The sequence below is a fragment of the Rhinatrema bivittatum genome, chromosome 2, assembly GCF_901001135.1.
Source record: "Rhinatrema bivittatum chromosome 2, aRhiBiv1.1, whole genome shotgun sequence".
Classification (NCBI taxonomy): Eukaryota; Metazoa; Chordata; class Amphibia; order Gymnophiona; family Rhinatrematidae; genus Rhinatrema; species Rhinatrema bivittatum.
The window spans coordinates 229,386,103-229,410,955 of record NC_042616.1 but is presented as its reverse complement, the minus strand read 5'-3'; the positions used below and the strand labels follow the sequence as shown (position 1 = coordinate 229,410,955).

At 43.3% G+C, this 24,853-nt stretch overlaps 1 protein-coding gene across 5 annotated transcripts in view; it reads left to right on the top strand.

The window, feature by feature from the left end:
• SATB1 (SATB homeobox 1) overlaps positions 1 to 24,853 on the top strand; it is a 168,925-nt gene that overhangs the window by 14,346 nt on the left and 129,726 nt on the right. For 4 of the 5 annotated variants that reach the window (XM_029589275.1, XM_029589274.1, XM_029589272.1 and 1 more), the window contains 3 exons: positions 2,706 to 2,750; positions 13,306 to 13,417; positions 18,757 to 19,211. In XM_029589275.1, coding sequence (XP_029445135.1) covers positions 2,706 to 2,750; positions 13,306 to 13,417; positions 18,757 to 19,211 — 612 coding nt within the window. The remainder of the gene's footprint in view (positions 1 to 2,705; positions 2,751 to 13,305; positions 13,418 to 18,756; positions 19,212 to 24,853) is intronic. The other variant, XM_029589273.1, reaches the window with a different exon arrangement.

Here is a 24,853-nt window from a genome sequence, read left to right as displayed (position 1 = left end):
GCTGGATTTGGTGGGATTCTTTTTTCAACGCGGACTCAAGCACATAAGTCCCTTTTGAAAATTGGGGTAACCGTGAGTACATTTTCAAAGGGGTTCCATGGGAAGAACTAGCATATACGTGTGCCGGTACCACGTACTCGCATATATATTCTGTTTTATAAACGCTGAGCACGTGTTTGTTTTCAATTTCTCATTGACATTTTAGCGGCACAAAAAAGGGGCAGTCTAGGGGGTGTTCTGGGGCAGGGTCCAAAGGTCTGCGTGGCAGGTGCTATTTTATAAGGGACGTATATGTATAAATTATCAAATGTGTTGGTACAATTCTGCACCTGCCCTGAGACTGGGCTTGTCTAGTGGCTGCGGGTTTTGAGTGGGAGGTCTGGCTGAACTGGTGGGGAGCATTAGGTGAAGAACTAGGAGGGTCTAGGTGAACCGATGGAAATATCGGTGAGCTGTTGATTTCAAGTATGCGTGCAGGTATTTTCTAAACAGTATTTACACATACTTTGTAAAATATCTGCCTCTGTATAAACTGGTGCACATGCATGTTATAATTTTTCTTTTTTGTGCCTGAAATATACAGACATGTGTTTATAAAATAGGTAGAGAAAGTAAGGGATTTCTTTGCATTGGAAATATTTGCACGTATGAAACATAAAAGTATAATTTCAGAGGAGAACTACATTGCATTTTGTTAAACTGTGCAGCAACCCCCCTCTGCGCAGTTTATAGAATACCAGGATACATCTCTGCACATCCACTTCCTCGCGCAAAGGCAGTACCGTAAATAGGTTTGAAAGTTAGCGTCCCTGTGTCTTACTTGCCGGCTGATATGCCTGATGTTATAAAACTACCTTTCTGCTGGCCAATTTAGTGAGTGGCAAACATGGGAAGCAGTAATTCAGGAGACCTTTTCAAGCCCAATACTCCTATGCTGCATTTCTCCATTCAGTTGCCCTTGCAAATCAAATCAGAACGCTTCTTTCACAAGCAGAATTAAAAAAAGAAGGTAGGATGAGAGATTGCAGAGATACATACAGAATCTTTCCTGTTGTGAATGCGGTCATTACCTGATTAGGAAAAATGTGTTAGAAGACTACCAAACATTTTGGTAGCGATGGTAATATTTCTAGACTAATAAATGTCTAAAAGATGCATGTTTTCAGCGCCAACAATGTCCTTTCTTAGGCAAAAACATTTTGTAGACTGAAAGCTTGTATTCTAAAACATTTGTTACCTCTAGTGGGCTTTATCAAGCAAATGTTGTTTGACTAACATGGTGCAGGTTAATCTAAAGATGGAAGAGAAATACACGGGGACTGATATAATACCATGCGTTAGCTGATGCGCACGGCCTGACACGCATGTTGGATGCGTGTCCATCACCCTCGATCCAATGCGGAGATTAGCGCATCCAAATCTCTACGTAGCTAATAGCGCAGATCGCTTGGAAATCCACGTAGATGAGACTGTTGGCTAACCCCTGCGATACAATACATTTTCCGCACGGCCAACGCGTCCTTGCAACGCAGCAAATTTTACGCCAGCCCGGGCATGCTATGCTCAAGGGTGCATTGGGAAAAAAAAAAAAAGAAAAATCCTGCTTTCTGAGATTCCTCCTAATAGTATCGTAGTGATATTATGTAGGAGGAACCGAATAAAGCAGTATTTATTAAAAAAAAAAAAAAAAAAAGTTCTTTGGCAAAAAATGTTTGGACTTCCAGTACACACACAACATGCACGGTCCAGGCCGTAGATCGAGCATCTGTTTTCTCGACCGGCTTGACAGCCCACTTGACAGCCGCCTCTCCTGTGCGCCCTATTCCGAAGAGGCGCTAGGGGCGCACATTTGTCCCTAGCGCCTCCTTTTCAGCGCGACCACTCCTTTTAATATTAGATTGGGAGCCCAGGCGAGGTGGCTGGGCACACGTTAGGAAAACGGGTGCTCAGCGCTGAGTGCCCGTTTTCTGTGCACATTTATTGCATCGGCCCTCGGAAAGCTGAGGGGAAATGGGGAAATAGATGTAGAGTGATGTCAAAGGAGAAATGTTTCAACTGCTTGTAATGTTTGCATATTATGCTTTGGGCTTCAGATTTTAGCTGTTAAACCCCCCCCTCCCCCCCCCCCCCGTATGCAAATAAATAAAATAGATGTTTGTTAGATAAACATTGGAAAAGCATCACTTCCCCAAGTACTCTCTCAGTTCTCCTTTGCCTGTCCTGGATCCTCTGCTTTTTAGTTATTTAAATTTTTTCTTTTTTTGTGTGTTTTCCATGCTTACACCTCCTCAGCTGCTCAAATGTATGTATTTGATTTCAACTGGAAAAGATACCCAGTAATAATACTGTGGCACAAAACCACCAATTTTTGGTACTCCCGAAGAACCCTTAATTAGCTGGGAAAAAAAAACCCTACAGTTACAATTTATAAACACCTAAAATCAGAAGCCCTAGTTATGCGGTAGAACTATTCCTCTGAACCTGTTGGTCATGTTGATTATCAGCATGATTTTGGTTTGGCCTTTGCAGGAATAACCGCTTCAAAAACATTTTAAAATTTTTCCTGCAAAATATCTTCCTAGCTTCTCTGTCTTGCCAGTTGTTCGCTCACTTGACCTTCTCTCGAGTGGGGATGCAATAGCATCTCAGGCAAATGTCCATTTTGTAGTAGAGGTTGACTTTTTTTTTTTTTTTTTTTTTTGCAGTTATGCTCAAATTTGTGGTATGGACCAAAGAGTATATGGAAAAAGGTGATTAACCCACATACCCAAGTATTCATGGCCACCTGGCTCTCCGTTAACCTTTACTAGCTGGAAAATTAAGGTTGGGGTAAACTTTAGTATGTTACAATAACTGGTACCCGGGTATTTTGGGGAAGTAGACAGTTGAGAATATTCACAATGATGTCTAGGGTCAAAGTCAAGCCGAAAGGGTTTGACTGTGAATTAATCTAAAACTAACATGTTCTAGGATTTTCTGTAGTCTTGGAGCACTTTCTTCAGTCTTTCTTTGACTTTTTTTTTTTTTTTCGAGTGCTGTTATAGTATGGTATTGTACATCGTGGTTCCTTAGTAAGTGATTTTGTCTTTTATTATCTTTTTTGGGTGGTTTTTTTTTTTTTTAACAAGTTGGAGCAATCTGTCATGTATATACTAATGAGTAGGAAGTTAAAGCAGAGTCAGTATCTCTGTTGGGTGCAGGCTCAAACTTTGCCTGACTTTCCAAGACTTGATTTTTTTGTTTCTTTGTTTGGGGTGGGAGGCGGTGGCGGATAATGAAGATTCTTGCAACGTGTGGAATGCATTTTATTCTGGTTTAGGTGCTTCCTACGGGTTTGGTTCTATCAGCACTTAGGAGGTGCTGGGTGATAGAGGCAGTTAAGCGTCTTTTCAACCCCCCATTGACCAAAGCCATCCCGAGCTGCTTTCTTTTTTGAAGATGTTTGGCACTAGGCTTTTCTACTTTGCCCATGAAAGCCGATTTGCTTGTGATGCACCTCAGTAATGCTGTCACTTAAATAAGGGGAGAGGGCAGCGCTGCCAGAGAACCGCAGGGGTGAGTTCTTGACTATCACTGCACGGAGGACAGAAACAGCATAGATTGGCTTTAAACGACCCATCAGTCTGGGTGGCTGCAAGTGTTTGAATCGGCCCCCAGGACACTAAAGCTGCATCTTCTAAAAGTAAACCTTGCCAGCTTGGCATTCGGGAGACCGGCTTCCGTTCAAACCAGTCTCTTTACTTTTATTTATTTATTTATTTTCCTGTTCATTGCGTTGAGGCTGACTCTGAGCCGCTCTTTGCAATACGCCCAAAAAAAAAACAACCCCCCAAGTAACCAAATGACTGGATTTTCTTTTACTTGGAAAAAAAAAAAAATAAAGTGCAAAATGTTTCTTTTGCATTCTGTTTTCCAGTTTCATTTGCTATCTTATGGATTTTTCTAAGCATTATTTAAGATTATACAGAAGGCAGAATACATATATAATTTTTTTTTTTTAGCCAAGTTCCCAATTAGTCTTTTATCCAGCCAAGAAGCAGAGTTGCTTTTCTATATACAAATGGTTTAAGCTGTCTATATAGCTATGTATATATTAACGTTCAAACATTAGGATCAGTTTCCTTTTAACTGGAAAGCCTTAATGGAAAGAAAATTGTCCTATGAATAAAATTGCATTTTTTTTTTTTTATTCTGCATGGAACACTGTCACTGAGATTTTAAGGAAATGGTACCAGAAATATAACAAGAGCTTTCAACGTTTTTTTTTTTTTTTAATTAAAATACCTTTCCAGCTATAAATATGCCATAAGTGAAACAGTTCCAAGTGTTTCATAATGATAGGTGAGGCAGAAGCCATGCCACACTGTCACATGTGTTATCTTATAGGTAACTGCACAGTGTGACTCATAAGAATAGAACTAATGCACATTGCTCAAAACTGACTGCTAGTTTTGCATTTCATATTGGGTTTTTTTGTTTGTTTTTAAATCTGGGGAGGTTTTTTTTCAGGTGGGGAAGGGGAATTGGTTTGTTTTTTTGTGTTTCAAATATTTTGGGACCTGTTTTTTTCAAAAGGGTTCACTTTCTGCCGTTTTTTTTTTTACCCATAGATAAATCCTTGCGGATATAATCCCTTTACATCTGCGAACAGCCTTTTCCTCCTGCTGTGTTAGCTGTGACAGTTGCTCCCTGGTTTCTTACAGCATTGGGAAGAGCTCCAGTCGGGGTACCGAAAGTTCCCCGGAGTACTCCCTGCGTATCAGTGGGGTTTGGTTTTCGATGCCGGTTCTGTTTATTGGCCTGTGGTGATGCAATAAAAGAGGATTCTCTTCTTATAACACTGTACTTTCACATGAGAGTGTGCTGTGCTATGGAAGCTTTATCCTTCCTGGTTAAACAAAGCATCAGAACGGTGCATTTTAGTTCTGCCGATAGAAAAGAGCTTCAAGTTTGTAAATGATATGCAGTGATTTTCATTGTCTGAGTTTTCAGTTCCCTTATCCTTGACATCCTACTTTGATAGTCCTTTCCCTTACAATATATAAATAATCTACAACATGATTTATTTTATAGGATGCTGCCACTGGGCCAGGAACAGTTCAGAAAATATATTTTTTACTTCTCGAGTAGGTCAAGTAGTTCTTATATATAAGTGTTTTCCACTTCTAGGTTAGTATTGCCTTGCACTGACTTAGCAAGGGTGTTTATTCCCTGGGACTTACTTTCTTACACTTGCTGCCTGTCATAAAATGTAAAGAGGGTGAAGGCAGTGGCTGGCTGAGAGTGGATGGGGTTACCAACGCAAGGACCCCCAAGCTTTCCAGCCTTGACCTCCTCTTTTTCTTTTTTTTTATTACGCTGCCTCATGAGCCCCTTGTGCCTACATTTTAAAGGCGGTTAACGAGTGACTCCAGAGCATTATAAACGGGAACACTCTTCCCTCTCCCTCCGCCTCCTCTCAATCTGCCAGGTCTGGCGTGTGAAGTTTAAAAAGGTCCCTGGTCTTCGTCAGTTGAAGGTGCACCCTGATGTTCCCCCGGGTCAGTCCTGCAGACGGGCGTGTGAAGCACAGTGTTGAGAAGCCCTGGCGGCTTTCAGGCACTGCCGTGCCCTCTCCTTTGGGGGAGTTTTGGGTTCAGTTCTAATCCTGGCTTCTGCTCCCCGGCCTGCCAGGACTGCAGGTAAAGCTGCCTTACCGTCCAGACTGGCTGCACAGGTGCCGAGGTCGGTGGGAGCCGCAGTTCCCCCTGGCTGACGATTTGTCGCTGATGGCTGGGCTAAATGAGAAGGTAGAGCATTAATAAAAGAAATGGGGGGTGGGATGGGGGGGAGCTGGGAGGAATGTACCCCTGGGTAGGTGCTAAGGAAAGCCAGCGGCGTGTCCGTTCTGTAGGAGATGGCCCTGGCTGAGGCTGAACACCAAAAAGAAGCAGAAGGAAGCTGCTGGGCAAAAAAACAAACAAACCCAAAAAGCTATTTTCTTTTTGTCGTTAGATCATTAACTCTCTTGGACTTGTTCCTCTTCTGCTTTTGAGAGCAGCCCTTTTTTTTTTTTTTTTTAGCAGAAAGTCACAAATTAACATCACACAGTTCTGTATGACCAATCCGTGTTGTTGTTGTTTGTCGTGTTTTTTTGTAGCAGCTTGACCAATGTGAGTTGATTGTATCCAGTATGCGAGAAGATGTGCAAATCTCTTGCTAGCTTGGAGGAGCGTAAAGCTTAGTAGCGTAGTAGATGTTGGCAGGTATGGACCATTGGCCTTCTCAGACTGTTGAGTTGCCCCTGCCTGCATTGCTGTAGCAAAGGATTTCTCCCAGTTCTCAGTCCTACAAGCATTCCCACTTGCAGGAGATATATATATATTTTTTTCCCCTCTCTTTTACCTTGCTGAAAATTGAAGCCTGGTATGGCTCCTGCGCCTGCTAGGAGACATTGCTTCCTCTTTCCATTCTCCTCCATCCCACCCTTGACCTTTATACCCGAGAATATGCCAAAACCTTAATGCCATATCCTGTTTGACCAGACCCCCTTCCTCCTCCTCCTCTTTGAGCGTGCGTTACAGCCATACCACTGCTCGGCACAAGTCGGCTTTGTCTTCTCCGGGGAGACTGAGCATATATAGATTTCCAAAACTACTTCCAACATTCAGATCTCTCCCTCCCACCCCCTTCCAAAATGTTTGCCTGTCGCTTTAGCAGCCGTGCTAACTGGATTCTTCTAAATACCACCTTGACTCTCTTGGGACTTGTCTTTTTATAATTTGGGGATTTGTATTTCATTTCTTCAATTGTTAGAATTTTTTTTTTTTTTTTTTAAATAAAAGGTGTATAACTTTTTTTTTTTTTTTTTTTTTTTTTTAGTATCACCATGTTCTTTATTTTTAAAACTCTCTCCTGCAGCAGTTCCTGCTGGAGTTATGCCCGGCTGTACAACCGCATGGGATTCTTTGATTGCTCACAGCACCCCAATTTACACAGATTCATGAAGGGTGGAATTGGCTGCATGACATATAGTAACTTAATTATGTAGCCGGTTCCGCCTTCATGAATCTGTGTAAATCGGGGTGCCACTGAGCTGATCATCGTTAGAATCCCATGCAGGCATCGCGCTGATACCTTGGGGATAAATCAGCATAAACACAGGAGGAGATTTAAAAAACAAAACAAACAAACAGACCCTGAAATGCTTACTCTCAGAAATGAAATAGAAATTAGAATGGAAAAACGTTTGAGCTTGTTTTAAGTGTAACTGACAGTTACTTGTAATCTTTGTTGTTCGTTTTTAAATAGTTTGAAAAGTGACTTGTGCTAGAATGTTCTGTTGATACAAGGTAATTGGAGGCCTAGTGTTTAGAGCAGTGGCCTGAGAACCCAGGAAATGAGGCGTCTTACCTTTCATCAACCTGCTGACACTCTGTGACCTTGGGAAAGTCACTTTTAAATCTCCTGTTGCTTCAGGCACTCACTTAGGGGCCCGATGCAATAATTGTGCGCTGAGCAGTCAGTGCCCGCTCTCCTAACGTGCCCCTCCTTGGGGGCGCCATGCAGTATTTAAATTAGGGCTCTCGTTATCAAGGAGGCGCTAGGGTCACTTGCGCACCCCTAGTGCCTTCTTGAGAACGGAAGCCCGCGAGCGTCGGCCGTCCGCAGATTAGAAAAACAGACGCCAAATTTATCGGCATCGGTTTTCCTAAATGACGGACAGCCAGGGGTTCAGGAAACGGACGCTTGTCAACTGAGCATCCATTTCCTGCACCTGACTGCTGCAATTTTTTTTTTAACTTTTTTTTTTAATTGTTTTTTGAAAGATTTCTAAATCCTACTGTATTGCATCGGCCCCTTAGATTGTAAGCTCTTCGTGTCAGGGTCTTACCGAACCTGAGCTCTACCAGTGCTGTAAGCTGCCTGGAATATCTTTTGGATAGGTGGGCTAAAAATACAAATTATTATTATTACTGGTCATGTATCTCTTTCTACAGTACAGAAACAACACAGGTTCTTTTAGAATACATTTTTTTAAAAGTAATGGAGTTGGCAAGTGTCTTTTATTTTTTTTAATATTATAAAGTCTGTTTCTGAATTGAAATATAAAAGTGAAGCAAGTAGTTTGTGCTGAGAATTCTGTGAGGTTGTTTTCATTTGCTATTAATATAATAAAAAGGTTACTGTCGAGATTGATTTTCCAGTTCGGAGGGTTGACTTTAGAGCTTTACAGATGACACTTGTTCATATTCTGCTTGATAGATAAGGTATCTTTTACCGTACCATTTGATAAAATCATTAGACCGAGGTAGCAGGTTATGTCTTGGAGCTTGATAAATGGCAAACTGCTGGTATGGGAGAAGGAAGCAGGGATTTCCATGCCAAGCCTAATACTCCACCATACTAATCAAGGCGAGTCCTGGGGTGGGGAGGGGAGGGCTGAAAGAGGGGGATAGAACGCAGTTTGTCCAGTGCTGTTCTCTCTACCTGGAGAATACTTCGGTTCAAAGCCTGCCTGCCTTCCTCCTTTCCCCACTGGTGAATTTCCCATTCGGTGGTGGAAACTGGCATTCAGACTCCAGAGGGAAATGTTTCTGGGTATTCATGAGACCTGTTTGAGACCATGTTTCTAACTTGTGGAAATGTGTGGCAACACACAGATGGGGGATGAAAGAAAAAAATCAAAATCTCTTTAGCGAGCAGTCTGTGTAAAAAGAATATTGCATTTTGCATGCTCCTGATTACCCTGTGTAAACAGTTTTTGGCATCTGTCTTTATAGTTTTCCAGGAGAAGATGACTTGGTTAAAACAACCATTTTACATAGCATTCTCCATTTCTGTGCCTTGCTTTACCTGTCTTATGAAAGCAGATGGTCCGCATGTCTTTTGAATATTTATAACTATCAAAAACAATCTCTTGCTATTCACCCTTAGGCTTATGAGATGTCAGGACTGTTCTGGTTGGGGGAAAAAAAAATCATCCTGGGTGTTTACAGAGAGAGGATTACATTAAGCTGAAATGACTATACATTTTCCAGTTTAGTGTTTGTCCCTCAGTTGTTTAATCGTATTTAGATAATTGTGTAAATAAGTTGTTGTAACCTTTGCCCCCTCGCCATTGACAGAGCTTGAGAGGTTTAAACAATGGTGAAGCAGTTCTGTAAATGCTTAGCTTCTCTTTTATTTAGATAGTCATTAGACAGATCAAAATAAGTTGAGATTGCTACCGCTCATCGAGATGAAAAATTTGTGTAAAAAAAACCCCCAAACCTCAGTTAAGTGTTGAGTTCTGTTAGAGGAACCCACTGAGCAATTGCTTCAGTATTGTCCACTAGATCCCCGTGGCTGCATTTTTTTTTTTTTTGGCTCTGCAAATAATGTTCTCCTAGCCTTGCTTAATGAGTTCATTTGCTTTCTTCGCTTTGATGAATAAGAGGCATTAAATTTCTTTTTTTTCCTTTTAAATAGAAAAGTTTTCTGAGACTGCAGTGCATGTTGAGGGTTTGGGGGAGACGGGTGCTTTAGCCATTGTTGAATAGAAGCTGAGTAATCACTGATAACAGATTTTACTGCGACTGAATGGTTTGGCAGAAAAGCATGAGCAGTTTCGGTTTGGTAGATTAAGTTAACGTGATTAACGCTGGTTTGGGGTTTTTTGTTTCTTTCTCTTTTTAGGGGGAGTTGCAATTTGTTCTCCTGGGAGGGAGGAGAAAAAAAATTATTTTTATTGGTGATAACACTTTTTTTTTTTTAATATCATCATTTGTATATAATAATTCTGACAGATGCTCCTTTCCCCCCTCCTCCCCCCTAAAAAGGCTGCTGACAAACCATTGATTTATTTTTGTCCTTCTCATACAAGATGCCAAAATCATTTATTTTATTATTCAGGAAATCTTTGTCATCCAGATTTGATGTAACAAAGCGTTTTGAAAAGCAACACATCTCCCCCCCTTTTTGTCTGTGTACGGTGGGGAGGGTTGATGTCCGGAAATTTTAGGTTTGATGGTTTATGAACTTCATGACGGTTTCTGATGTTCTTGCCGTACCGTGTGAGAGCTCTTTTCAGCTCAAGAGCGGTGAATGTAGAGGACAATGCGCGGTTCCTTTCTAGGATTCCAACATATAGCGCATTTCGTGGGTTTCTTGTACGTCTCCACAGAATCTGGCAGTAAACTGTGTCACGGACAGACTATGAAGATTGCGGGTGAGAGGAGTTGAGGCTGGAAGGGAAAGAAGAGAGAGCTTCTATTTGGGTTCTGTCATGGCCCCTGCTCCTTTTTAAGACCACTTGCAATATTCTTTTTAGCATTAGAGGTCAGCTTCTGAAGTACTGCAGGCCTTTGTTTTTCCTTCAGTGTCTCATAGTATATGAGGATGCTGTTAAAGGCCCTGGTCTTTGGAAGATTCTTAGTTAAACTGTGGGACAGACTTTCCTGACACAATAACAACCCTGTTAATTGCAGATTTATGACATTTTGTTGCTGTTGTGTAATCCCGGTTCAAGGAGAGGTATCAGCAGAAGCCTTTTTTTTTTTTAACCAATTTAGTAGCCAGCTAAAACAAAATAATTGGGGGTCCCTTTTCTTATTTCTGCTGTCTTTCATTCCTAAGAGAATACTTTGAGGTCAAAATGTTTCTGAAAACTCCTGCTCGGTCAGTTTTCTCCATTATGAACTGAAGGAAACTTGAGGCCTTAAAGTCCAGGCATTTACCAGAACCTCAGGTTATTCAGGCTTCACGTTTGTTTGATGCTGGGAAGCGTCAACCTCTGGAAGGAGACATTTTCAGAAAAACAGAGGGGATGGCTATGACTATAAAGGTGAATACCGTATTAATCGAAAGATATGTGGAATTTGGGAGAGTTGTAGTGGCTAGAATAATGAGGCTGGAACCCAAGTTTTGCGTCTACAGGCACTCCCACTGTTTTGGAGCAGGTATGTTTATCTGCCTCTGCTCAGAGACCTACCGTGCTTAGATTCTTAAATGCATTCATTGTACCCCTATGCAATGTGTTGTAAGGCACATTAACATAGATAGATATAATACATTAGCTATACAGAACGCTGCGACACATTACGTTAGGCTGCCAACTGCCATGTGTCGCTAGCATAGAAATTATGGTGATACCTTGTTTTTGGACAAAGGGAATACAATTGTTCCTCATTTCAAACATTTTGCCAACTCCCCTGGCAAATCAGTGCAAACCGAGTAAAGTATGTTAGCTGAATTGCAAAATATTGGTTAGATTATAGCGTCTCTGTTTTCAAAGTTATAAATAGCATTAGCGAAAAGATGGGGAGAAGTTGGTCATGAGCTGGATATCCTTGAGTTCCCTCTTCTGGCCATTTAAGGTTAGTTTGCTTTAATGTATGAAGAAGATTGAGCAAGGGTAAGGAATTAAAATATTGACCATTACTTCTCTAGAAGACATTTTCTGAACAATTAAGATTTTTAGGGTAAACTTACATGAACATAGCCTTTGGTTTACCTGCTCTGTGGACACATGGAAGATGTTTCCATTGCTCTGGCTTCCATAGGCACCAAAGATGCAGCAGTTTGAACACATCCAAATTTATATGAACATCTTTGTAGAGGAAGACTTTCTAAGCTAAAATATCCATTACACACACTGCTTGTGATTTGAAAGAGTTTACCATCATAGGGATACTGTAGAGGCAGAGTTCACAGCCCTGGTGGCAGAGTGCAGTCGTCATTGCTCACAAGTGACACCTGGTGTCTGGATTCAGAGCCCATGATTACAGGGTTCTGGAAGGTTCACACCTTCTTCATTGGAACTTATCTGCCCTATCATCCCATCTCCTTCCGCCCATTGGTGTCTAAACTAGTTGAACCTGCCATTCAGCTGTGTTGCCTTGACTTTCTTGTATCTCAAGCCATTCTGGATCCACTCCATTCTGGCTTCTGCCATCTATATTCCACAGAAACAACCCTTTCCAAAGTTTCCATTGACTTTGTGGCCAACCTTCATTGATTAGTATCTGTTCCTTGCTACACTGTCCTCACCTGGATTTCAGGACTCCATGTTCTAGCCTATTATCAGTAGTGGGTCCTCTTCTTTTCGCTCTACAGTGGTTCTTTTGGTGCTCTGTTCTCCTCCCATGTCTTTTTAGTACCATCTTTATGCAAATGAATCCCAGATCTCCTTCTCTGCACGAGAACTTTCAGCCAAAATTTAGACTGTGATCTCATCTTGCTTGTCTAATATTGCAACCTGGATGGCCCACTGCCACCTAAACTTAACATGGCTAACAGCCAATGTATGGTCTCCCTTTCCAAACCCACTTCTCTCCTTCCCCCAGTTCTTTCAAGCCTTGTCCTTGTGGTCCTTTTCATCTGCTCTCTCTCCTCTGCCCACATCTGAAAAACTGCTAAAATGTGGTTCTCTCTCTATATTGCTACCAAAATCTGTCCTTTTCCTTTCTAAACACACTACCAAAAACCCCTTTTCTGCTCATTACCTCCTGCTTACATTATGGCAGCCTACTCCTCAACGGAGCTCCCGCTCAGCCACCTTTCTCCACTGCAATCTACTCCTATCTCAGCCGTATGACTTATCTTCTCAAATGTCATTACTACCATGTGTCCCGTCCCCCCCGTCCCGTCCCGTCCCCCCGCACTGTCACTTGTGCATTGAGTTCCGACTTCTCTTATTCACCTACAATTGCATACACTCTGCAGCTCCTCATTATCTCTCCTCCTACATCCCTCCCTGTGAACTCTGTTCATCAGGTAAGTTGATCTCTTACCTGTGGTGTTCACCATCGCCAACTCCCCCACATCCTGCTTTCCCCTTTGCTTCACTGTATGCCTGGAAGAGCCTTCCTGTGTTAGTGGGTCATGCTCCTTCTCTGCCCAGGTCTCTGTGTCTTGACTAGATTGTAGGCTCCACAGAGCTTGGGACCCTCTTTTTATGTGTATCTTTGTAGCACTCCATAGGTCTAGTAACACTATAGAAATTAGTAGTAGTCATATAATGTATCCATGTGGTATGAATATGTTTCCTGCACAAATTAATGTTATCTGTGTCTTGATTTTTTTTTTTTTAATCTCTGTAGATCTATTTTTCTTGCCTCACAGTCTTCCCTTTTTCTCACTGGAAGTCTTCCAGTAGTTTTTAAATTGATGAATAACTTTCAGGAGGCCAAAAGGTCTGGATTAAAGGGTAATAAAACTAAAAATGCAGCAGGGTGCTCTCATGCTAAAAAGTACGATAGCTACAACAATTGGAATTTCATTGTTTCGTCTTGTGCTATTAGGTGTTAAAAATCATTTTATTTTTTTTTACGCTTTTTCATGCAGAGCATGATTTCTTCCATTGTGAACAGCACTTACTATGCAAATGTCTCAGCAGCAAAATGTCAAGAATTTGGAAGATGGTATAAACATTTCAAGAAGACAAAAGATATGATGGGTAAGCAAAAACTAAAATAAAGGGAAAAGAAAGTCACAATGGGGACTGTTTACTATTATGTGTGTCTCGTCAGGGTCTATCATAGTTGTATCTCAAGCCAGGTATTTTGCTTGCCCAATTAGAAATCAATTTAGTATGTGGATTGTTTTTTTTTTTTTTTTTGTAAGAGCATAATGAGATAATTAAATTCAATAAATGTTTGTGTTATAATGGGGCAAAACCGACTTGGGTGTCAGACGTGCAGGAAATCATGGAAAGAGAAAGGAAGCTGTCAGTGTTGTTAACATCCCGGAGACCTAGAATATAACTATTTTGGTGGGTGGGGGGAGATGGGGGAAGGTTGAAAGGTAATGGTTTTGTTGGGGGGGGGGGAGAGGGGTTTAAGGAGAAAGTACTTTTAATTGTTCTGTTTTAAAAGAATTGTATCAACTTTAATAAGTGGTACCCCGGCTATTTTCCCGTCTGAAATTTGAAAAGAATCATGCATGGGGGAGGGGGAGTTGTCTTTGAGATGACTCACAGTGCGAGGTGGGGCAGTTTTTCTTGCCATGTTTCCGATTTCGTTCTTTGTTGGATATAAAAAAAAAAATTGAATCCTCTCCTTTGAGTGAAACTGTACGTAGAAATTTGGTCCTATACCATTATCTTCTCTTGCATATATAACAATAATAGTAATAACCTTCCAGTGGTTTTTCGGGAGAAGGAAAATGAGACTAATTTTTGTCTGGAATTTTTTTTTTTTTTTTTTAGCATGTTTTAGCTTTTAGTATTTGAAGCAAAACCATCCATCTACCAAAACAGATTCCTTGCCTTTTATAGCTTAAGGCTGTAATGAAGACAATGCATCACTTTTGTGGTAATTGCTTGAATTACTATTCCCAGTGAATGGCCCACTTGGGTTGATCTCTGCATTCAGTTGTGGATATAGAATGTTTTCCCCTCTAGCCCTCTTGTAGTTTTCATGTAGCACGAACCACAACAGTGCCTCACATCTTTTCATACAGAGGTTGAAATATTCAGTTCTGTTGCAGATTGATGATAATGAACCAACCTTACACGGCAGAGTTTTTGCATAGAGTAGATCTTTTGATCTCAAAAGCTTCTGTGCTTGTTTGCCGAGTGCTACCGGTTTGGACAAGAATCGGTTCTAGTAGAATAATGGTCATTGTGTTTGTATGTCACCAAGGGTACGCACAGACGTTGGGAACGTAGGCTGTCCGTAAGGAACACAACATGGGCACCAGTGGCCAGCAGGTGCTTAAAAGATGTAAACTCTGCCTGATGTGTGCTTGTGAGGATCACTGCCTGATCTGTTCTCATCCTTTTAGTGCCCAAAATCATTAGTGTTAAAAGAATTCACTTCTGCACAGTCTTTCTCCTTTGAAGGAACTATCCTCAAAGAAAGAGTGCTTTGTTTTGTCTTTTTTTCATTCTGTGTTAAATGTGGATTCAAACCGGTGCAACGATAGTTTGAACCCTTTTTTTATTTCAAAAAGCCAGAGCCAGAACCAATGTGTTGCTAGTCTAGTTGAAGGAAGCTGACCATCGGATGAGAAAGAGGGAAAGAAATGTAGTCTACAGAAAAAAAAGCATTGGGCTGAATTGAGAGGTTTAATTTCAAGCCCGCTGTCTTAATTGGGGTAAAAGATTTTGGTTAGGATAATCGCAGTTATTTCTTTAACAGTTAACTTGGGGATAGAGTCAGACCCTTTTTTTTTTTTTTTTTTTTACCACCAGTCCTTGTGATTGCATAGCACACCCTGAAACAGCTTGGAGGCATTGCCCTTCATTCCTCTCCTATACATCTTATTTATTTGTATATAAGCATATAGAGAGATTTACAGGGCTTAATTTGTAGACAGAAAGGAAGAGGAACTGTGGAGGAGGGTGAGGTGAGCTGGGGTGGGGCAAGGGTCAGGTATGACCCGAGCAAAGGGGCAGGGCCAGGATTGGGACCCCCCCCCACACACACACACACACACACACACACACTCTCTCTTTCTCTCTCTCTCTCTCTTTCTCACACTGTCTCACATGCACACATGTACCAACATGCACCCTTCATGCTTAACATGCTTGACTATGAGTGGGGCAGGGGATGAAAGATTATGGGGAGAAGGAGGGCAAAACGAAAGGGGGACCTTTCTCTCTAACCTCCTCCTTCTCCTTTCTCTTTAACCTCCTTCTCCTCCTCCTTCTCCTTCTCCTCCTACCCCAGCATCCCTTAATGAATTCTCCAGTGGTCCTTGTTCTCCACCCCAGAGGTCTTAGAGCCCCCAGCTTTCACTCTCAATCCCTGGTGGTCTTTGATCCCCCTCAACTACCTGAAAAATTCTCTTTTTTTTCAATTCCTTCTCCTGCCCCTCTTCAGTCAGTAAGGCATAGTCCTCCCCTTCAAGCCAGAATCGGCTGTTTTTCCTCTGCCTTGGGGGCGGGAGCAGACTGTCGTGCACCAACAGTTGTCCTCAATCTCCTGGGATGGGGATGGGGGGGGGGGGGGCTAGGATTTAAAAGCATGGGGGGTGGGGTGGGAAGAGGAAGGGAGTAGCACCAAGTGCTCTCCTCACTCACTCTCTTCTGTCTTCCTCCCCTTCTCCACCACAACCCCTCCTGTCATCTTCCCTCATGTGCTCTTTTCCCACCTCCTCTGATCATCTCACAGTTCCACCGATCCCCCCATCACTCATACCCTGCAGCAACACGTCTGACACACGCCTCCCCCTCTCAACCCACAGACCATCTGATTCCTTCAGTTACACTTTTGCCCTCCCGCGTTATTCCATCCCCTCACTCACTCTCTTGCACCAACACATTCACTCTCTCGCTTCCCCCTCCCCCCATATTACTCTCCTTTCCTGTCCTATGATTCCTTCACTCACTCACTCGTGACCCTTTCCCCTCCCTCAGAGTGGTCACCAGCAGCAGAGGTGGCAGGGCCTGGGATGCCAGCATGAGAAGCAGGAAGCTAACACACCCAGTAGTGACAGAAACCTTGGGGCTGATAGACATTCTCTCCTTTCTCCTTGACCTTGGCTGTTATTCCTCACGGCCTCCACAATTGTATTGGGAAATTGCTTTGATATTTTGTGCAATCTGACTATCCCTTTCTCGGTGCAAGCAACTCCAACACGGTCTGCACTCCTCTGTTTCCGTCAGGGCAGAGATATTAATTCCCAGCCCTCGAGGGCCACCAAGTGGTTGGATTTGCAGGATATCTTTAATGAATATGCTTGAGATTTGCATACAGTGGAGGCAGTGCGTATGCAGCTCTGTCTCAGACATTCATTAGGGATATCCTGAAAACCTTACTTGTAGTTAGCCCTCGAGGGCTGTGGGTGAAGACCACTGCTTCAAGCTCTGGGAGGCCATCAGTCATCCATGCCACCACCAGATCTGCTCCACTTCCACAGGGGAGCCAGAACTGAGTGACACCGCCGACTCTGCTCTGCTTTCTTTTGGGTCCTTCAAGAAAGGCAGTAGAATACCATTCTGGATTGTTCTGCCAGAATTTAAGCCTGAATGCAAAAAGAGGTTGAATTAGCGCAAGTTGGAAGCTTGTGAGCCGTAGTGCCAATCATCCAGGCCAGGATTGAAGCCTTGACAATTGGCACCATGGCCCACAAGTGACAAATCTGTGTTAATTCAGCTTCCTTTTGTGTTTGTTCTTTGCTCTGATTTAGAACAGGAGGGGAGGGGCTGAATTAGGGAGCACAGTGGCTGTTCTCCCGCTCCTGCTGCTCCAGGCCCATACCCTCCCCTTTCTCTTCCCTGCCCAGCCTGGAGGGAGGCTGGAGCAGGACACCCTCCTGCTGCGCTGCCTCTGAAGCCTGAAAAGAAGTGGCAGAACTGAGTTCCAGGCCAATCTTCCCACCCCAACAAATTAAGCCCTGCACATATATCCTATATTTGCGCGTGTGTGAAGAATGTATATATTTCAGGTTTAGAACACATGTTCTTGTTTGTTATATATGTTAAAAATGTTTGTTTTTTTTTGTGTTTTTAAAATTCTATTCCATCCTGAACTACTTGTCCGGGTCAGTTGGAATATTAAATGATTTCAAATGAATTAATAAACTATGCACAGACCCAGCCCTTGGATTACCTGCTCTCTAGGTAAATGGAAGATTAATGCTTCCGCTATTCTTCTGGCACTAAATACAGTGGTTTGAAAACATCCTTTTGCCCTAATGCAAAGGAAGGGTTTCAGTACGCATCACTTTTTTTTTTTTTTTAATGTTTTAATTATTTAAATTGGGGGGGGGGGGGGTTTCTCAGATTTTAAAATTGAGATTAAATCAGTAGTACAATGTACTCGCATATTCTTCACCCAAGAGATACCGAAAAAGAAACCTGATACCCTGTGCTAATTGAAAATATATTTATTCATTCCGATAAAAATAACCAGTCTAAGTCATTAGAAGAGCAGTAATAATACAAGTGTATTTATACCCTTTTTTGATTATCTTAGACTTTTTCAATTACCTCCAGAAGATTGCAGCCTGCATGGCCCGCCCTAAACGGTTGCACAGGAAGATTCTACATAAGAAAATGTTATACACTGTTTATTAATAACCCAAAACTTGTTGCCTATGTTAGTGCAAAGGCCTTTGTAGATTTCCATCCTTGAAACACTGTCTGCAGCTTATATTAAACACACATCCTTTTGGAGATTTTCTGTGCTCATTGCTGCCTTGTCAAGAACAGTAACTTTTGAGTTTTCTGTGTTCTGTTTAAGCAGTAAGGAAGGATAAGAACAGACTCACAGATCTGGTTAGACTTTACTTTTTGTGTGGTGAAATCACTGAAATGGTTATTATGAACAAGCACCAGACTATGGCAGACTAGGGTTAGCAGCATCAGAGAGCTCTGTTACTCCTGGCCCCCGCACTGGCATTTCAGACCAGCTAGGTTTCTAGCCTCGTGTGCTGTGCATGCAGCTTTGGAGGTTGGAAGACTTGTCAATTTGGGGATCAGTGTCCCAGTCCGTACTGAGTGGGGGGGGGAGGGGGGTGGTTTAATATGCTGGTTCTGGGCTAGCTTATTTATACCATAAAAACAAATATGAAAAGACCCTAGCTGGAAGAGGCCTCAAAGGAGACACCATCCATTCAGAATTCCCCAGTAAAACAGTTTCGCAAACAATGAAATGCAGATTTATGCTTTGGATCTAACTTGAATACAGAAACGTTTTCTTTTAGCGTTATTGCTGGGGATGCTGCTGCTTTAGAATATGTAGTCACGTTTCAGTTTTTCTTATAGCGTCCATGTTTCTTGCGGTTTTTCTGCTGTGAGTAATTACTTTGTGTTTGTGTGTGTGTTGTTGTTTGTTCCCACCGCAGCTGAAATGGAAAGCCTTTCTGACCTGTCTCAACAAAGTGCCAACCACATCGGCTTTGGCCAGCAGCCTGTCCCAGGGAACACCCCCGAACAGCCTCCCTCTCCCGTGCAGCTCTCTCATGGCAACCAATCATCCGTCCGGACGCAGCTTCCAAACCTGCACCCTGGACTCGTGTCTACTCCCATCAGCCCTCAGCTGGTGAACCAGCAGCTGGTAATGGCCCAGTTACTGAACCAGCAGTATGCTGTGAACAGACTTTTAGCCCAACAGTCCTTAAATCAGCAGTACTTGAACCACCCGCCTCCTGTCAGCAGATCGATCAACAAACCACTGGAGCAACAAGTTTCAACCAACACAGAGGTGTCTTCCGATATCTATCAGTGGGTACGCGACGAGCTGAAACGAGCAGGAATCTCCCAGGCAGTATTTGCACGTGTGGCTTTCAACCGAACTCAGGTAAGATTGCTGTTGTCTGTTCTTCCTAAAATCGTGACTTTCTTTTTTCTTAGTACTTAGCACGGGGCTTCCCAAACTGTGGGCCGGGACCCCCAAATAGGGTCGGGAAACATTCAGCTGGAGTCACAAATGTCTCGGATGGGAGCGTTTTTCAGGTACCAGCAGCAGCATTAGAAGTGGAAGTCAGCATGGGGCCTGTGAGCCTGCAGGCACTTGCAAGGCCCTGCAGGAGGAAGGTCCTTGCATGAGTTTCTGTGGTGACAGGAAGCCCAGCGTGAGGAAGGATCGGGGTTACTGCAGGGCCCGTGAGTTTGTACCAGCTCACAGGTCCCATGCTGGCTTTCATTACTGATGCTACTGCTGCATGCAGATCGCTGGCAGGCCTGGGACCAGCCTTGAGGGGAAGAGATGGGAGGGCTGAGTGTGTGTGGACTGATGTACGTTGCCACTGCTTCTTCCTCCTCACCCACCACTGAATCTCTCCAAGAGAAAAATGCTGCCCTTGTCATCAGCCTGCCCTCTCTTCCCACCAGTCTGTATCCACCTTTGGTCTGACCAGGGGGGGATGGTCGGAAGAAGACCCATTTGAAGGGAGGGATCAGATGCAGGAGGGGGTTTGAGAGTTAGATCAGGTGGAGATGAATTGGCTGTGGAGGGTGACAGAAGATTGACTGGGGGATGTGAAAGAGGAGCCGGGGGTGAGACGGGATCAGTTGAGGAAAAAAGATTTGGAGGAGAGTAGAGGCAGAGAGGCTGGGAGTTGAGAGAGAAGGAAGGTTGGACGAGTGTGACAAAGGAGGAGGGATGACAGAATATCAGTTTGTAATTATAAGAACGGCTTGAGGGTGAGAGAGGATCAGTTGGGGGGGGGGGGGAACCAAACAGGACTGCAGGGGGTAAGAGGGGGGATGGGTGATGGAAGAGGGCATCTGCTGGAGGGGCAGAGGTTGAGAGAGGGGATCAGTTGGAGCATAGGGAGGGTGAGAATAAAATTTATTTTTGGAAGGGACCCGCACCCCTGCTAATTGAGTTTTGGTTTCCTTGGGGGTCATGTGAACTTTCAAATGCTAAAATGGGGTCACATTGGCTAAAAAGTTTGGGAAGCCCTGACTTAGCAGCGCCTCCTCTTCTGTGCTCCACCTGCCTTATTCTCTCCTCCCGCATCCTTTTTTTTTTTTTCCCCTGTCCTTTGGATTTAATTGCTGTTTTGCATTTTGCGTTCAGTAAAATAATTGAAACACCTAGGATGGGCTCAGTGTTGCACTCTGCCAAGAGGGGTTAGGATGTAAGTCGGGTTTTGGGGAGCTGTGAAGCAGATTGGAATAGGAAATAGCATTTTGTTTGTTATTTTGAAATGCCTGAAGGACATCTTGTTGCCAGTGACGCTGAGCAGCCTACATCCAGCCTATCCGGCAGCCATTCCGTCTGTGCCTTACAGGGCAGCTTACGGGCAAGCAGCATGCGTCAGCATCGCATCCACTGATGCCCAAGGAGTATGTCTGTCTCTTTGTTCCACTGCTGCTAGGCACAGTCCGGCCGATGCAATACTGCGCGCTGGCCCCAGCGCAGGGCTTAACACGCAGTTGGGCGTGCCTTCTGGACACGTGTCCATAACTCCTGATGCAAAACGGGGTTTAGAGCGTCCAAAATGCGCGTCCAGTCGCACTCCTAGCAAATTGCATTCATCACACGTAATGTTGATGAGCACTATTAGCTATTCCCAACCCCCCCCCCCCCGATGCAAAAAAAAAAAAAAAAATGTGCGCCTTAAGTGCACATTTTTACCCTCAGAAATTAACGCTTGCCCCGAGCAGGCATTAAGTTTTGAGGAGCCCAAAAAAGTTGACAGAAAATCAGAAAACACTGCTTTTCTGTACTTTCTCCAACTTAATATTGTGGAGATATTAAGTCGGAGGAACAGAAAAGGGAGGAGAGCATTTTAAAAAATATATATTAAAAAAGAAAGTGTGCCGGCGGTCAGGGACTCTCGTAAAACTGAGCTTCCGTTTTCCTAACCAGCTGACAGCCACCTCTCCGGGGTGCCCGCTGCTGAGGAGGCGCTTAGGGGCACACAGTTTCCCCTAGCGCCTCCTTTTTTTTTTATTGTGGCAGCCCATTTGCATATTGCGTTGGGCACCCCGGCGAGGTCTATTGGCGCACGTTAGGAGAGCCAGCACCCAATCATGAGCCCCCATTTTCTGCACGCCAGTATTACTTCGGCCTGAGTGAGCACACTAACTAGGCTGGCCCTATAGCACAAAGGGGATTTTTCTTTTCCTGGGCCTAACTTCAGAAAATCTGTCTTCATCCTCTGCAAGCTTACCCAACATGCTGACCTTGGTACTTCATGTTGTAGAAGGACAGGCCTTGGGAGTAGTGTGTATGGGGGGGGGGAACTCAGGAGGAACAATAGGAAATATTGTTTTTTTCACAGAAAGGGTCGTGGGTGTGTGGAACACTCTCTCTCTCCTGGAGCCATTGATGGAGGTGGGAAGAGTACAGGACTTGTAAGAAGGCAGGAGGAGCCTTTAGTTGCAGAGAGTGAAGAGATGGTGGAAGTGTGACCTAGTGGCACATGTTTGTGTTTAACGTGGCCTACTCAAATGGTTCAGCGATGGGGCGGCCTGAATGAGTGACAGAGAGGGTGATATGAAATGTTAGAAGTCCCGGCAGAAATGCGGCTGGGCCCGCCTAGCAGGGCTACAAGTGCCGTAAGAACTGGAAGTCCTAGTGGCAATGCAGGCACTCGTGTGGCCTGGTCTTCAGGCTTGGCTGAAGACCAGGCCTGGGACCTCGGAGGCCAGATGTGGCCTGGGACCTCGGAGGCCAGATGTTCAGGCCACAACCATGCCAGCATTGGGAGCTGTTGAGGTTGTTAAAAAGCTTTGTGGTTGGACATGGAAAGGGAGGGATGTTGGGTGGGGGATTTTGTATGCTCATTTGTCTAATATTTGTCTAATATAGTAGACTGCAAATGAAGTTGACAAAAACTGTCCTTTGATAAGGAGAGGGATCTGACAAATGGTCCTGCTGTATGGCTGGTAGGTGTAATGTATATCCTTGTAGTATGGACAGGATGGGGCTGGTTGGTCTTTTTCTGCTCTTGTTTATTCTGTTAATTTGCATAATTACTTTAGGTAATTGTATAATGTGGCAATCCCTCTTTCCTTTCTGCCTGTTTGACTCTTAGGTTTCTAATCTGCCATCCCACGCTCGCTCGTGTGTCTGTTCGCCTTACTTTTGAGTCCACTGAGATTTTAGACTCCACTTTTGATATTAAATTTGTAGCTCTTGATCTAATAGGTTGCAGAACTAAACTGTGTTGAAAGTTATGAGAGCGTAAAGCATTATTGCCTCCTACTCATGGCAAAACTAAAACACATTTAAGTAAGCTGGGAGGAAAAGCTTTATTTGGGCAAGGAAAAGGAACCACTGAGATCTTCTTTTTTTTTCTTTCCCTAAAGTGGCTCCTGTTTTTGGTGAGCTAGTTTTGACCCTAAAAAAAAAAATTTGTTTTGAGGTGCCGTTAACTGAATGGATATGACCTGGAAGACCTAGAGCAGCTGAGAAATGCCAGTCTGATGTTTGTCAACGCGACTCCTGGCACAGCTAAAGCAGCAGCGACTCCCGGTTAAACCTGCACACAAGATTTAGATAGAAAGAAGGGAGGAAAAACTGTGGAGACCACTCCTCCTGCTCCTAAACGAGTCCTGTTTTTATTCCAAAAAAAATTAAAATGAACCCTTGTTTCCAGCGTTAATTCACTGGGAGCTAGGGAGTTGTCCAGTGTCGCAGCCTCTTAGTCTCTCTTCCCTTCCCTTCCTCCTCGTTTTCTTTCTGTTCCTCTGACCACTAATTGTGTAATTTCAAGATGGCACCAGTTGTGCAGGGCGGGATGAACAGAGAGGGAAGACTGAGAACTTGCACCGCAGGGGCTGCTTTGTCTGCGTTTGGGTATTTATGTTTGGGGGGGAGGGTAAAATGAGATTCCGAGTTTTTCTTGTGTGGAAAATACCTGCTGCTTTTAACGCTATTCATGGTGAAAACTGGTGGAGACCTGTTAACCAGTGGAGAATATACGGCTTGAGCCTCAGGAAATCATCCTGTTAAACACATACTATACGGTGTAAATGGGTCGCAACTCTAAGTATAGTTAAAAAAAACAAAAAAACCAAAGTACATTTGCTTGTTGAAAAAATTAAATGTGGTGGATTTTTATTGTACATTCATCATCTCGAAAGTGTGATTGGCTAAATAGAGTTTCCTATTTTAATGCAGCAGCAGGAATACAGAAGCACTAACCGTCTGTCTCTTGAATCGCTTAAATTGCTCCTTTTCTTCATTCTCCTTTCTTTGTCATGTCTCTGCCCGTGGTATATATAGGTTTTGAAAATGCACTCACCTGGGGCAAATGCATTTTCTGGGCTAGCGAGATGGCCTGGGGAGCAGGAAGTGGCAGAAGCATGTTTGGTCCAGGTCTGCAGGAGAGGAAAGGAAGCATCTCAGCCTGAGTGGAGAATGAGAGGGCTGGGGGGAAGTAGAAGGCGTGGAGGCTGGAGAGGAGAGGGGAGTGGGTGGGTGGTGGAGGAGGAGAGTGAGTGGGACAGGGATGTGCACTCGCCAGGGAAGATATGTAACCGCCATGTCCACTTGCCACCCTTTTCTCCCATAAGAAGACAAATTGTTTGAGGATATGGGGCAGAATTTGAGAGTATGTGGCCAAGCGAGTGGGTCCTGGAGGAATTCTAGAGTGTGTGTGTGTATGTATGTATGTATGTAAATGTAAATCTATCTGTCTATATATACATTAGCTAATGAAGGCTTGTCAGATGTGCTATTCAGAAATACTAATAGTGGGTTACTTATATCAGTGATTCTCAGCTCCAGTCTTCATAGCCTCCAAAAACAGGTCAGGTTCCAGGGTACAAATAAAATATGGGAACAGCCCAGTTCAGAGACCAGGTGTAGGCAAACGGTTATTTCATGTTTGCTTGTGATTCTGAAATCAGAAAGATTGTGTGGGCCCCAGAGTAACTGATTTAAGAACTCCTAATTTGCATACAGAGGAACATTTAATGGAATTAAAAGAAAAGGGATAATTTTGAAAGTTGTACACAGGTGGATCAGGAACTGCCCTCCCCAAAGAAGGCAGTTGTCTTCATTCAGTTCTCCATCTCTCCTACCCTCTGTCTCTCTTGCTTTATTTAAAGGAGAGTTTCCATCTGCTCACTTTGTGATGCATGTGGTTGTTGACATACATTCTGACTCATTTTGAAAGGCCACTGAGCTAGCAGTGTTTTACTAGGCATTTTTTCTCATGTTCCTTCCTATGAGCTATAAATATGCAGCAGATAGAAACAGTAGAAGATATATAAGGAACTTGTGTGAAAGTGAGACAGTGTATGCTAGCGCTAGTAATAAAAGACTATCTTTGTGCCAAGTAGGTTGTATATTGAGCTCCTACATAAAATCTTGAAAATCAAAGTATTTTTGGTTTTGATTACAGAGGTAGTTAGTTATCTGCTGTCAATGTTATAACTGAATAAAAGGACTTCCATGATTTTTTTCATTTTAATTATTTGTCTTTTGAATACCTTTCTGACTCTGTATCCTTTTTCATGCAATATTAGCATCTTATTTGA